Source organism: Erpetoichthys calabaricus, chromosome 7 (genome assembly GCF_900747795.2).
Source record: "Erpetoichthys calabaricus chromosome 7, fErpCal1.3, whole genome shotgun sequence".
NCBI classification, from domain to species: domain Eukaryota; kingdom Metazoa; phylum Chordata; class Cladistia; order Polypteriformes; family Polypteridae; genus Erpetoichthys; species Erpetoichthys calabaricus.
In genome coordinates this window covers 122442245-122457244 of record NC_041400.2, presented here as the reverse complement: position 1 = coordinate 122457244, position 15000 = coordinate 122442245, and the positions used below count along the sequence as shown (strand labels likewise).

At 38.4% G+C, this 15000-nt stretch overlaps 1 protein-coding gene across 10 annotated transcripts in view; it reads right to left on the bottom strand.

Annotated features, from left to right (window-relative positions):
* ppip5k2 (diphosphoinositol pentakisphosphate kinase 2) overlaps nucleotides 1-15000 on the bottom strand; it is a 273516-nt gene that overhangs the window by 146342 nt on the left and 112174 nt on the right. For all 10 annotated transcript variants that reach the window (XM_051929861.1, XM_051929854.1, XM_051929852.1 and 7 more), the window contains exons 7-9: nucleotides 11028-11129; nucleotides 10640-10801; nucleotides 6675-6796 (exon numbers count right to left, since the gene is read on the bottom strand). In XM_051929861.1, the coding sequence (XP_051785821.1) occupies nucleotides 6675-6796; nucleotides 10640-10801; nucleotides 11028-11129 (386 nt within the window). The remainder of the gene's footprint in view (nucleotides 1-6674; nucleotides 6797-10639; nucleotides 10802-11027; nucleotides 11130-15000) is intronic.

Sequence of the window (15000 nt, the reverse complement as noted above, 5' to 3'; positions counted from 1 at the left end):
TTAGTGAAAAAGAGAGTGTCTTTCCTTTATTTATTGCATAGTAAGGCTTTATTATATTGTTCTCCACTCAGGCGGATATTGTTGAAAAATGCCCTCAGGGTGTAAAAGGTTTTAAATAAGAAGTTACAAATTATTCCAGAAAACTAAGCAAAACAGGTTGGAGATTATTTGAAACTAGCAAAATACCCACGCTTCGCAGCGGCAAATGTGTCAGATTGAGGGGAACGTAAATGTGACTGAAAAACATTAAAAAAAAACGCTAACCCTTACAAGTACCATACACCAGCTGTTACAGACTCAAATCAAATGTATGTTTTTATTGTATAATAGTAACAGTAATAGCAGCTCACTACTCTAAACGCTAATTCTGGGAATTGATCCCACGACCTCTCAATTATGAGTTAGCAGTTCTTACCGCTGTACCACCCAAGCTGTCGGGTCAGTGTTGTACCCTTACCCGATTTCTTTTTCTTCGGTTATATTCTTGAACTAGCAAAATACCCACGCTTCGCAGCGGCGAAATACTGCTTTAAAATTTTTATTAAGAAGAAAAGTAAACCTTTTTAAATTGAGGGAAAATATACCAATAATTATTTGTTAAGGATCTCTTTGTATACCACGTTGTCAGTTCGGCCCTCTGGTTGTAATATAACTAAGCTGTGCGCAGAGCTTACTCTTGAGCATGCAACGTATAGTTGGCCATGTGAAAAGCAATCTTGACTCAAATCAATGCCAACCTTTTGTAGGGTCTGTCCTGGAGACATATTAATTGTCATTGCGAAGCACAGCCTTACTGGAAATTGGAGGCGTTTGAATTGAAATGGGAGATCAGAGGGTATAACAGGGATGCGAGGAATAAAAACACTCTCCCCTGAGCCACCACCAGCAAAAACAGTTGCCTCAATTAGATTCTTTTGCAGACACGTGACCTGAAGTCTCGTGCCATTACAAAGTTTCAGTGGCTGTAAGTTAATCAGTAAAATTATTGGTGCCCCAACCTTCAAAATTAGATTATGCTCAGGAGTGCCTGGAGGATTCAGAGTGTGGAGAAACTCTACCGGAAACTGCACCGCATCTTCCACTTCTACAACTGAATCCACAGTTCGGTTGTGAAGGTAGTTCTTGAAGTAAAAATCTGGTTTATAGTCATAGTCATGTCATTTGTTGGTGTCAGGATAGCTCTCTCCCTCAACCATGACACGTCGATTTCGTAGATTGGGGTAAACATTTTGAAGAAGGCTTTGTAAGGTATTCACGAGGAGACAGATTTGTAGGAATATTTATTTTACAATTTTCTTGAATGAAGGTGCCATCACCTATACTCATCAGAAGAGCAGAGAACTCCCCGGCTTTTTTGTTGCCTTTCAAATGAACCCGTCATATTTATTCTTAAGGTAACAACATTGATTTGTGGCCATAGGTATGAAGACTTCAGACATGCTTTAACTTCATCAGCGCGTGTTCCTCTGGGCACGACTGGTAGGGTTTGCCGGAAGTCTACAGCCAGCAACACTGTCAAGCCGCCCATAAGTTTGCTGGTGTTTCGGATGTCTTGGAGGGTCCTGTCTAAAGCCTCAACACCTCCTCTGTGTGCCATAGTACATTCATCCCAGACAATAAGCTGACAATGTCGCAGCACTTCAGCCATGTTGCTCTGGTTTGATATGTTACACATGGAGAATTCAGTATGGCTGAGGTTCAGAGGCAGCTTGAAAGCTGAATGAGCAGTTCTGCCACCCTCAAGAAGAGTTGCAGCAATGCCAGAAGAAACCACAGCTATGGCAATGTTACCTTCCGCTCGGATTTTCGCAAGGAGAAGGTTTATGAGGAATATCTTACCAGTTCCTCCTGGAGCATCAAGGAAAAACACAGTGCCAGTGGCTGAGACAATGCTCTTCATGACTTGCTCATAAACTGTCTTTTGGTCACTATTTAGCAACAGCTCATTATTTGTGACTATATTGGCCAATTGCGAGGTGTTGTAAGATGTCTCTTTCAAGTACTCGGGATTTGACATAACTTCTGCCAGTTCTCTGAAAGGTGAAGGCAAACCATAATGATCAAGAGATTGACCTCCAATAGCAATCACGTAGTTTTCAAGCAACTGTAGATACTTGTTATAGATCAAATGTAACCACTGGTGGACTTCTGTTCCTATATGATCTCTTTCAGTCTGTCTCCTAACATCTTCTGCTATGCTGTCTTTATGGTTTTCCCATAGGTTTAAGGGGTTTTCCATTTGGCAGAACACCAGCATGACAGCAAAGAGTTCACGGATCTTTTGAGGTAACCGAGACAGAGCAGCTTCCTGTAGAGTCTCGTCCCAGTTGATATCGTCCTGTAAAAAACCAAGTGCCCTGCAGGCCGACTTATAGGTTGGATGTAGGATACCATAAACTGTTCTGAGAGATTCGAAAGACATGGGACCTGTGATTTCGTTGAGCAGCAGTCGAAGATGGTAGTATTCGGAGTTATTCGGGCACACAGTGTAGACCCAACCCAGCACATTATCTTTTTTTACTCACGAATGTCCTGGTACAGTGTTCCCCTGCTTCCTCCAATGAAACATGTTGTTTGCCCAAACATAATATGATGGAATTTCATTATAATGAAGTTGTTTTGCAAAATCATCATGGTTGCAAAGGTCAAAGAACGCTAAAAGGGTCGTCTGTGGTGGATTGTGTACTTTATCGGCAACATTGCCTTCTGTGAAATAAACTCTTTGTCCGTTCTCAAGATGCACAGCAAGATGAACGACTGGAGGGTAACGTTCGTGAATGGGAAAACAGAAAATGCGCCAGGCTGCTTCAGAGCTACTAATGTAACGCCCAGCTTCGTATCAAGATACTTTGTCATTTTGATTTTGTATTGTAAATACTGCCTGGTCAGTTCCCTTGTTAACATACTTGCAGATGTATTTGATCGATTTTACTGAATTGCAAAATTCGACATTGATGTGAGCATTGAAGAAGCGGGACAGCACAGGACTATAAGTGACCACCCATCTGTTGTCGATATCTACTCCATTGATGTTAATTGTATGACCTCCATTAGCCAGTGCGCGCCAGCGGTAATGAGGTTAACCATCTTCTCCAGTCTGAGTTTCTGAGATGAAGGGACGCGGGTACTTCTTACTGCATATTCCGTTCATCATGCAGGGTGAGTTGATATTATGAGGTCCACATGGGCCATGAATCATTGTGGATTTTACTATTTTGTGGAGGGCAGGGTCAGTCTGTGGATCAGGAATTTCCGCACGGATCACTTGATCGATGACAGCTGGCTTAATCTTATCCTTTAGCCACAACAGAATGTGTGTATGGGGAATACCTCGCTTTTGCCACTCTATGGTGTACATGTAGCAATATGTACAGCTGAAAATGTTACTCTTCGTGAGCAAGTCCATCATTTTGCGAATTTTCAGATGAAATACACTACTGATAAGGTCGTGGCGATCGTGAGGTTTTTGACACGGAAGGAGAACTTCAGTGATGTCAGTCCATTTAGGATTGCAAGTAAATCTGATGAATAAGTCAGGGCAGCCATAATGACGTACGTATGTCATTGCGTCTTGTGTATGCTCGTGCATATAGCGAGGTCCTCCAGTGAACGACGATGGTAATATCACAGCTTGACTAAGTTCCCTTAAATTAGTGTCGTTTTTGTCAATAGCATCTTTCAAGTGGATGTAATTTTCAGCTCATAGTTTCTTCTGATTTAGTCTGATATAATTTAGTCTTTCGGATTCAATTTTTGCGTACATATCAACTAAAAACTGATTTAATAAAGTTCGGAAGAAAAGGATAGTATTATCATGATGATCTCCGATCATAAGCCGGTATTAATAGAAGTTTGTTGCAGAGACGGTTTTCTTCATAGGTGAGTTACTGGCAGCATGAACTTGAGGTATAGACACAGAATAGCCATCTTCACCATAGCAGAACATGAGGGGATATTGAAGTGCATCATAGGATCTGTGGGTTTCCTTAATGCGTTGCAGTTTATTGTCTCTGCTTTTCAAGACAATATCCCTATTCTCCAACGTTTGCCGAACCCGCGTACCAAATTTCTTGAAGATGGGCCAATAAGTAACAAAGACCGTTGGAAAGTTCAATATGGAGGCCGACAGTGGCGTCATACCACCGAAATAAGTACGTACATCGGTTTCGGTTAGCACAGGGAAGCCGCCTACCAAATTTCGTCAAGATGGGGCCATAAATAAGAAAGTGTAACATGGCGGACGCTGTCGACCGTTATGACCATTACACATAGAATTTCGAAATGAAATCTGCTTAACTTTTGTAAGTAAGCTGTAAGGAATGAGCCTGCCAAATTTCAGCCTTCTACCTACTTTGGAAGTTGGTGAATTAGTGATAAGTGAGTCAGTAAGGGCTTTGCCTTTTATTAGTATAGAAGAACAAACTTTTTTTTTTTTTTTTTTTTATTTAACATTTCCTGAAGATCCATTTTGAGAATATGTATATTCCATTTCAGACTGTAACTGACTCTACATGGTACGCTACGGTTTCCTTGGTGCACATGCACACATACACTGGCACACATATGCTAACTTAGAGTCACCAGACAATGTAACATATACTGTACACAAAAGAAAACTGAAGTACACAGAGAACTCTGACAAACTCCACAAAGACAATCCACAAGACTCAAGTTACTAGTGCTGTATAGTGGCTAATGGCTGTGCCATTGTAACATAAAACATGCAAAACCTTATTCTGTATTGAGAAAATCAACTATAATTGGTCCATTCCAACTACTGAGTTGGATTAAGAGAGTTCAATAATGAAATGCTGTAACTGTCACATTGTTAACTGGAGTAGGGGAGGAACTGTGGGGGTGAACATGGCATTAGCTGTCAACACAGCTTTCGATATTTTGTTAATTCTGGAACCACATGATTGAATGTAGGACACAAAGAATATGCTAATGGAAAATCTTTATTCTTTTTTGTCAATAGAGTTTGTTACTTTAGTTGTAAAGGTCAGGTCAGGTTAGGTTGGGGTGCATGCAGTAGTACAGCACATTGCCGCACCCACCCCACGACGAAACAGCTCGGGATCCTGGTTGGCAACCCCCCAGGCAAACACGTGGTCCAGTCCCACCCTCCAGAAATGACCCTCTATCAGCCAGGTGTTACATGGGAATCCCGTTGGCGTGGTCCAGCCACTCAGGTCCTCAAGAATGAGGATCCTAGGAGTCAGATAACCTTTGGGGAATAGTGAACCATGGCTGTAGTACCATAACTGATGCTCCCTCAAAATGCAGGTATTTAGCCTCATTCTTGGCTCCATGAGCAACTGCTCATTCGACACAAAGTCAAACCAGCGGTACCCAAGGATTCTCTGAACAGACATTATCAAAGGAGTCCAGTCTTCATCTCCAGTCACTGTATAGCGTCCATGACTCGCAACCATATAGCAAGACAGGAAGCACCACGACTCCTTTTGCATAGATATCGAGAGCACCACACATCACTTTTTCCAACGACCTCATGATCCCCCTGCTCTCCCAATTCGTCTACCAACTTCATAGGAAGAGTCACCAGAGACATGAATGTCCCTGCCGAGGTAAGTAAACCTCTCGACAAGGTAGACAAGCTCTCCGCAGACAGAAACACTGCTGATGTCTGTGCCTAAGAGGTCGTTAAATGCCAAGACCTTGATTTTTATCCAGGACACTCGCAAGACCAGACACTCAGGCTCCTCACAGAGTCCCTCGAAAGCCCTGATTAGAGACTCCATTGACACCACGAAGATCACAGCATCATCAGCAAAGTCAAAATACCACAACTAATATGTAAATACTTGATGGTAAATGTGTGAATAAAGCCAAAAACAGCATAAACACGTACAGTAAAATTTCCTAAAAAAATATTATTTGGAGCCTCATATAAACAGTCTGAATTAACATGTCATGCATATGTTAAAGCCTGGAAAAAGATTGTCCCTATAGCAGGCTAATTTATATCGAACATTACCAATTTACTACAGTAAACAATTTAATATACAAATGTAACAATTTTAGCCATCACTTGAGGGTTTTAGGGTGACATTTGGTATAAAAGCAGTCATGTTTTACATTTATGCTGTAAGTTCACTTCTAGTTCTATGATTTTTTAAATGTGCACTTTTTAGCCACAAAAGCAATTTTTCCCAGCTAAATTTGTAGTTACCAAGATAACATTAAATTAACACAGTTTGCCAAACTGTTTAATTTAAAAGATACAGCAAAGCCCCCAAGTTATTTCATTGTTGATGCACTTTATAAGGAGAGAGGGAGACTGAAAGAGGTGGGAGAATGTCAGGTAAAAATAAATCCTAAGTTAAAAGACTTCCTGAACAGATGATTTTAAGTTGTTTATTAGAAGAATGAATTGAGTCAGCTGATCTAATTAATTTAGGGAGGTCATTCCAAAGTCTGGGTTATATACGGCTCTGTTACCTATGGAGTGCAGGCTAGTGTGGGGCACAACAACACTGCCAGAAACACAGGCTATGATGTATTACTTCTATCCTTCTTTATGACGAAGAAGGAATGACCATAACATTTTTTCCTAGTGTTTAATGGTACAATAAAAATCTTTTAAAAATTTCAAAGAAATAACTCATTGAAAAAAACATTCGGAATATTATTTCAAAAACAGATCCGCTTACCCTAAAATTTTAGCACAGTCATCATAATATTTCATGGAATTTTTCACAAAGCTGAATCCATTGACATCACAGACATAGGACTGCCCATTTGCACGAAGTAAATCAAAACCACATACAGTTTGCTGAAAGGGAAGGGGAAAAGGGGAAAAAAACACTACCTTAGAACATAGTTGGATTGAAGGACATCTAAACAGCACAATTTTAAAAGTATAAAGTGACATTAAAAAAATGTAGTAAAACAGGCCAAGTTGAAGTGTTTAAATAAACACCAGGTATATGAGAGAGAGAGAGAAACTAAAAAAACTGAAAAAAATTGGGAAATTAGCACTAGATAAACATAAGAGAATAGTGGGAAGGAGGGTGAAGTATGATACAAATGAAATTAAACAAACAAACTATACTTTAGGAGATAAGGTAAGTGACCTGAAGTCACAAATGTATTTCACTGAAAAATGTAATGATAAACAAAGGAAATTGAGCTTTTATAACTGACAGTCAATTCAGAAGTTTTGCAAATATACAGGTACTCTAAGAGAATATGCTATGCATTGTACAAATAAGATAAAAGATGTCCAAATACACTTAAGTACCACTCTAAACCTGTTTTTATTGTAAAAATAACAGAAGCATCATGCATGTTTTGCTCTTAAGTAATGAGCCAAGGATGCTGAACTTCTGTGATATTTGAGTTTGCCCACACTAAGTTTATAAGTACAGTAATCCCTCCTCCATCGCGGGGGTTGCGTTCCAGAGCCACCCGCGAAATAAGAAAATCCGCGAAGTAGAAACCATATGTTTATATGGTTATTTTTATATTGTCATGCTTGGGTCACAGATTTGCGCAGAAACACAGGTGGTTGTAGAGAGACAGGAACGTTATTCAAACACTGCAAACAAACATTTGTCTCTTTTTCAAAAGTTTAAACTGTGCTCCATGACAAGACAGAGATGACAGTTCCGTCTCACAATTAAAAGAATGCAAACATATCTTCCTCTTCAAAGGAGTGTGCGTCAGGAGCAGATCATGTCAGAGAGATAGAGAAAAGCAAACAAATCAATAGGGCTGTTTGGCTTTTAAGTATGCAAAGCACCGCGCGGCACAAAGCTGTTGAAGGCAGCAGCTCACACCCCCTCCTTCAGGAGCAGAGAGAGAGAGAGAGATAAAAACAAACAACCAAAAATCAATACGTGCCCTTCGTGCTTTTAAGTATGCGAAGCACCGTGCAGCATGTTGCTTAAAGGAAACAGCAGCACAGAAGGGAGCAAAGTGAAGATAATCTTTCAGCATTTTTTGACAAGCGTCCCTATCGTCTAGGTGTGCGAACAGCCCCCCTGCTCAATCCCCCTATGTCAGGATCAGAGACAGTCAGCGCAAGAGAGAGAGAGAGAAAAGTAAGTTGGGTAGCTTATCAGCCATCTGCCAATAGCGTCCCTTGTATGAAATCAACTGGGCAAACCAACTGAGGAAGCATGTACCAGAAATTAAAAGACCCATTGTCCGCAGAAATCCGCGAACCAGCAAAAAATCCGCGATATATATTTAAATATGCTTACATATAAAATCCGCGATGGAGTGAAGCCACGAAAGGCGAAGCGTGATATAGCGAGGGATTACTGTATTGACAAATCTGTCTTTGTAATCACCTAGGAGAGAGTTTTAAATCTAAAGCAACCGTCAGTTTAATCTTTCTCATCCTTTGTTAATAAAACAGCTTAGACTAGGGATTCTCAAAATTAAGTCTAAGCTAAAAAAAAATATAAATGCTGTACTATCTGGTCAGGGACCCTACTAACAAAGTGAATGCTGCAATGCATCTCAGTTGTTGCTAACAGTAGTCACACTGCATGATTTTGCAAAATGGTCTAACTATTAATCCATGGAAACAGTTAACTGCAGAAGACTACTGATGCATACAGTATATGTTTAAATGCCACTCAATTTCTATAGGCCAAAGGTTTCAGCCTTTTTTCCTTGGTGTAGCACCTCCAGGAACTGAAATATATAGAAGTATCCCAGTTTTCTTTAACTCTTATATTGTTAAGTACTGAACTCTAACAAGGCAAAACTAAAAGTCAGATTTCTTAACTCCCACCCTCCCCCTAATATTGCATTTGAGGATTTTTAACAAGTGATATACAAATAATTTATTGTGTAGTTGTGTATGTCTTGTTTATTCTTATGTACATCAACAATATACTGTACTTGTCAGCTGAAAAAGCAAGGCTTATTGTACATCACAGCAAATGTGTTAAAGCAGTTTCTGTAATTAAAAGTTTTGCATATATAGTTCCACTTGGTTTTGAAAACCTACAATCTAAGAAGTAAAAATGAAGGCAATGAACATTGCAGAGGTGTTTTTGCTCCTCGAGTGTGTGCACTTTTCCCAGAATTGTGTGTAAACTTCTAGATGTCTAGTAGTTAAGGTGCTTATCGATAAAATAGTCTTTAAGTACCATGCCATGATACTGTATACTCATAACATAAATAAAGGTTTAAAGTGCTGTGTGTGCTGCAGAAGGTAGATGTGACACATTACTCTATACATATTTCAGTTGTTTTTTTTTGTTTTTTTTGGAAGATATTAAAGTGGGACAAAACTGACATTTATTACTAACGTTTTCTCCACTGTAAGTATCACTAACCCTTAACCTCATCTTAAAATACTAGATCTCGAGACTTCAGAAAGACTCCAGAGCAAAAGGCACATAAGTAAGATACTGTCCTGGACTGAAAACTAATCAGGGGACTTATCCATATATACACACAGAGGAAAATTTTTGGTGCTTGTTTATCTGTACATGTTTGGCTTAGTGATAGTGGGGGTACCCTGCTACAACTAACTGTTCTTTGTTGTCCAAAGTAACTTTCTACCTGTGGTTTGGATCCTTCACAGTCAAGGTCAAGTTTCCTTATAAACTCCCTTTAAAATATGAAGCTTGCCAGTTTTGTGGACCAAAAAAAAAAACAAAACTAGTAGGAGATGGGTGAATGAACATAATTATGGACTTACACATACTGGGATAATATGATTTTCATTCAACCACATAAAACCATTTACCTTTGTAGCCATAGTTCTAGTATATTAAGCTTAATCCTACAGTGAAAGTATTAATGTATCACTTTTTTTTTAAGCTATTGCAGAAGCAATTTTACAGCTAAGGTAGACAATGTTCTTAGATGTTATCAATGTACGAAGTTGTTGCAAATAGTTAGCATGTCAGAAATCCTTGCCAGATAATGCAAAATGCTAACACCTGCTGATGTCATTTACATTAGTTCCAGCCAGATCTTATACAAAATTGGTCTGAGGAAAAGGGGTTGTGTTTAATAATTAAAGACTACCAACAGAGTTAGTTGTAAGAATATGAAAACACGGGTCCGAGGATGCAGAATGGGATGCAGGGAACAAGGAAAGGCGATGGGGGTGGTAGAGAAAACCTAAAACACTGAATGCTTCTATCTTTACTACTGGCAGAAGGGACTGTTCATTTTCTTCCTGGTTAAAGTAACTGGATTAGACAGTCTGTGTTTTGGTTTCAAGCCTAAGCCACTCCTGGGCAACAGTTTGGACAACAAAGTTTTAGTTTACAAATGCAACCCATAGTACACAGCCTTTTACCACTATAAACGCTTTAAGATTTTTTCTTTCAATTGGAATTTGTACTGTCTTTAAAGCACTTTGACCTACATTTCTATGTTATGTCAATTGTTGAGAAAAAAGTAATGGCTTTAGCAATTCTGAACTTAGTCTGTATGCATCATGTATTTACATTTTAAATATTTATTATTATTTTGGCAGCATCTTTTAGTAAAATTTGTTTTTATCATTATATAATTTAAGTAACTAGTATTAAAATGTTTGCAAAGCACTTTGAGAGTCTATTCTATGTATGAAATGTGCTATATATTATTATTATCATCATCAAGTAAAAGTAATCAACCTCTTACATATTATATGAATTACCTTAAAAGCAAGACAAACTTTCCAAGCAATGAGCTTCTCTCTTGCATTTAAGATGACAGGGTATCTAACTTCTTTTCCTTCACTGTCACGTTCTACTTTGCCATCAAGAGCAGGTGACTTCCGGGCTTCAGCATGAGCATAATCAGGGCCTACTGTGTAAACCTTTTAATAGATATTTATTATAAATAAAAGAAAAAACAAACAAAATCACTTAAAATATGTACCACTTCATCTAGCACAGATCTGCAGAAATACTATATAAAGAATTATTATTTTATATATTTGTATTCTGAGAACCACCCTAAAGCAATATACTTAATAACAATATTGCAACTATTCACATACAGATTTATTTCATGTAAAACAGCTCAGGGTTTTATCAGCATACCTTAACATCAGTACCATCTGTTGGCATAAATTCCTCATAAATGTACGATCCTGTTTTTCTGACATTACTTTCTGGGGAATACACACTGCTTCGGCTGCCAATCTGAAACAAATGCAGAAGTTGTTTAAGTGTTTGACCATCACAACTGAAATCTGCACAGTAAACATGGACACAGTAAAACCTGCAAATAAAGCAACCCAAAGAAAATGTAAATTCATGCATAAGTTTCTCAAGCCTAGTTAGAGAAGAACAAGGTGAATAACAGTATTGTGAGGGTTTTAGGCAAATTATTGGCATGTATTTTGGAACCATTATTGCCAAGCATAAAGCTTCAGTGTTTTTCTCATTTAAGAATATTTTTATGTAGTTTTTGGTATATTTTAGTTTTGCTCCATTTCTAGTTTTCATTTTTATTTAGTTGTTTATTCTTTTTACTTTTCATTTAGTTTTCATTTTTCAGCAATTAAGTTTTAGTTTTGTCACGTTTTTATTAGTTTCGTTTTACTCACCAAAAATGTCCACACAGAAACTATTTTTCAAGTCTAAAAACACACTTGTTTATAGTTATCAAACTGTATATCATTCATGTTGTACCTGTCAACTTAACACTAGAATACCCTGAAGCCTAAGAAAAAACTTATAATCCAAGGTCACCTCAAGTTCCTTCGCACCTCTCCATTAACATCTTTTGTTTTGCAAATGTGTTGATCAGCACAACCAGCAAGCAGCCTGCTATCCCATCCCCCCCACCACCAGAGCTTGACTCTGGCAAAAAGTTCTCCCAGCTCAAGTCTTCTTATCTGGGTGTGAGGTGCCTGGAGTTATCTAGAGTAAAGAATACATTGTTATTTGGAACACATGCATTCCATGTGTTCCATGTCTACAACGATCTATGTAAATGTTGGATGACAGGAAATGCAAGATATATTGAACAAATACCTAAACTTTTTTCATGTTATAATAGTAAAGACAACATTTTTGTCTGACTCACTCATCACTAATGCTACAACTTCCTGTGTAGGTAGAAGGCTGAAATTTGGCAGGCTCATTCCTTACAGCTTACTTACAAAAGTTAAAGCAGGTTTCATTTCGAAATTCTACCGTAACGGTCATAACGGTCGACAACGTCCGCCATGTTATCTATACTAATTAATAAAAGGCAAAGCCCTCACTGACTCACTGACTGACTGACTCATCACTAATTCTCCAACTTCCCGTGTAGGTAGAAGGCTGAAATTTGGCAGGCTCATTCCTTACAGCTTACTTACAAAAGTTAGGCAGGTTTCATTTCGAAATTCTATGCATAATGGTCATAACTGGAACCTCTTTTTTGTCCATATACTGTAATAGAGCGCACCTCCATGGCCGTGGGAGGCGGTGTTGCGTATTGCGTCATCACGCCACCCACGTAATCACGTGAACTGACTGTGAACGCAGTACGTAACATTAAATAAAGCCGTGGACATCGCAACATCACACAAGAGAGCAGCTCACGTGAACATATGAAGCAACTGACGCATACAGACATATTCATGAGTGCAGGTACTTCGGAAACAAAGCACCGTGTAAACCTAAAGTTTAAATTAAGTTCATAGACCTACAAAAGGTTGCCATTGATTTGAGGCAAGATTGCTTTTCTCCTGTACAACTATATGTTGCATTCTCAACAGTAAGCTTGCACGGCTTGGTCATATTACAACCAGAGTGCTGAACTGACAACGTGGTATACAAAGAGAACTATAACAATCGTAATAAACGAACAATAAAACAGCGGAGAACCCGTGGATTAAATAAAAAGGCTGCTTCCTTGGCGAAGCAAGGAAACAGGAAGACCTTATATGGCGTTCGTTTACTAAACAGCGGAAAAGTTGTGTAAAGGCTGCTTCACAAAAAAACAACAGAGAGCCTTATATGAACAGGCAGTCAGCTAAAGAAGGGAATCAATAAATAACTATAATCGTAATAAACGAACAAAAAATAGCCGAGAATCCGCGGACTACATAAAGGAAATGGGTACCTGAACAGAAAAGTGAGTCTATAATCGTAATAAACGAACAAAAAATAGCCGAGAATCCGTGGACTACATAAAGGAAATGGGTACCTGAACAGAAAAGTGAGTCTCAAATAGCTACACAATAACTATAACAATCGTAATAAACGAACAATAAAAGAATACAGAACCGCTAAGCAAGGAGATAGGATGGCCTTATATGGCGTTCGTTTATAAAACAGCGGACAGGCTGTGTAAAGGCAGCTTCACAAAAAAACAGATCCTTAACAAATTGTTATTGGTATATTTTCCCTCAATTTAAAAAGGTTTTCTTTTCCTCTTAATAAAAATTTAAAAGCAATACTTCACCGCTGCGAAGCCCCTCTAGCGCTGACGTCCGAGGATCGATTACCGTAAGCGAGTGCAGTGAGTGTGTACGCCTGATGAGCCAAGAATAAGGGGGAAAGACGTGTCGCGTACTCTTTGCATTATTTGACAGTAAACTATTTTCAACCATTCTATGATCTGCTTCTCACAACTGAAGGCACCGTGGCTGATGTTACCTCACATGCTGGCCAACCATAAGCGTTACCTGGTAGGTAACCAGCCACTCACTTCACTCCCATACGGGAATCGAACCTCGGACGTCAGCGCTACAGGCGAAGCCCCTAAAATTGCGCCACGGCGTGTGGTTCGTTTATTTGACAACATGTACATCGGGGTAATTACATTCACGGCATTCGTAGTCTGATTCACAATCTGATTGTATGGGTGGTTACCTACCAGGTAACGCTTATAGCTGGCCACCAAGTCAGCTGGAAGTGATCACTCGAGTGAAGGCAGCTTCACAAAAAAACAGATCCTTAACAAACTGTTATTAGTATATTTTCCCTCAATTTAAAAAGGTTTTATTTTCATCTTAATAAAAATTTAAAAGCGGTACTTCGCCGGTGCGAAGCGCGTGGATTTGACCGACTGACACATACAGACATATGCATGAGTGCAGGTACTTCGGAAACCTAAAGGTTAAATTAAGTTCATAGACCTACAAAATGTTGCCATTCATTTGAGGCAAGATTGCTTTTCTTCTGTACAACTATACGTTGCACTCTCAAGAGTGTGCTTGCACGGCTTCGGATATATATATATATATATATATATATATATATGTATATATGTATGTATGTATGTATGTATGTATATATAAATATGTAAGATTGTAAGTACTGCCTTACTTCTCTTTAAGAAAGGAAGATGTAATGATACTTGATTTAAACGATTCCATGTCTTCCTGGGTTTGCTTAGCTTATTGTCAATATCTTTACACCTTTTTTTTAAGACTTATTGACTGAAACGGGCTTTCACGAAAAAAGTTAGGGCTTTGCTACAGGATACACTCTCCACAAGTTAAGCAAGTAAAAATAAAATATATATTTCTGTTTTATTTAAACCTTTTAAGTTCGTATGCATAACCCCATTTGGCTGTTTTATTTTTATTTTTTTTCTTTCTTCAGTAATATTTAATCTCCTTAAAGAAAAAGAACATAACCATTTTACTTTTTTTGTATCTCTTTAGTAATATTTTAGTGTAAAAGGATAACCAGTATTTAAACCTTTTATGTTACTTTATAAATTTATTTTACACAATGTTGAAAAATTAATAAGAAAGCTACATATTTTGGCAGCTGCTGCTTTAATTTTCAACGAAATGAAAAAACCTCTCCAAGACAAAACGTCAATGAAGAAGAAACAGTTTGCACTATCTAAAAATGAGAAACCCTCATTTATAAAAGTTTGCTGCAGATGACTTAACTGAAAATAAATGAATAGTTCCTATGTGTACAATACATATTTATCTATTTTACTTATGACTTTATTCCAGCAACCTGCAACATCTGAGGTACAATTTCTTACATTACTTTTGTTTTTTGCAGCACAGGCACCTGAAGTGACTTCCTCAGGGTCACACAGTGGTGTCAGTAC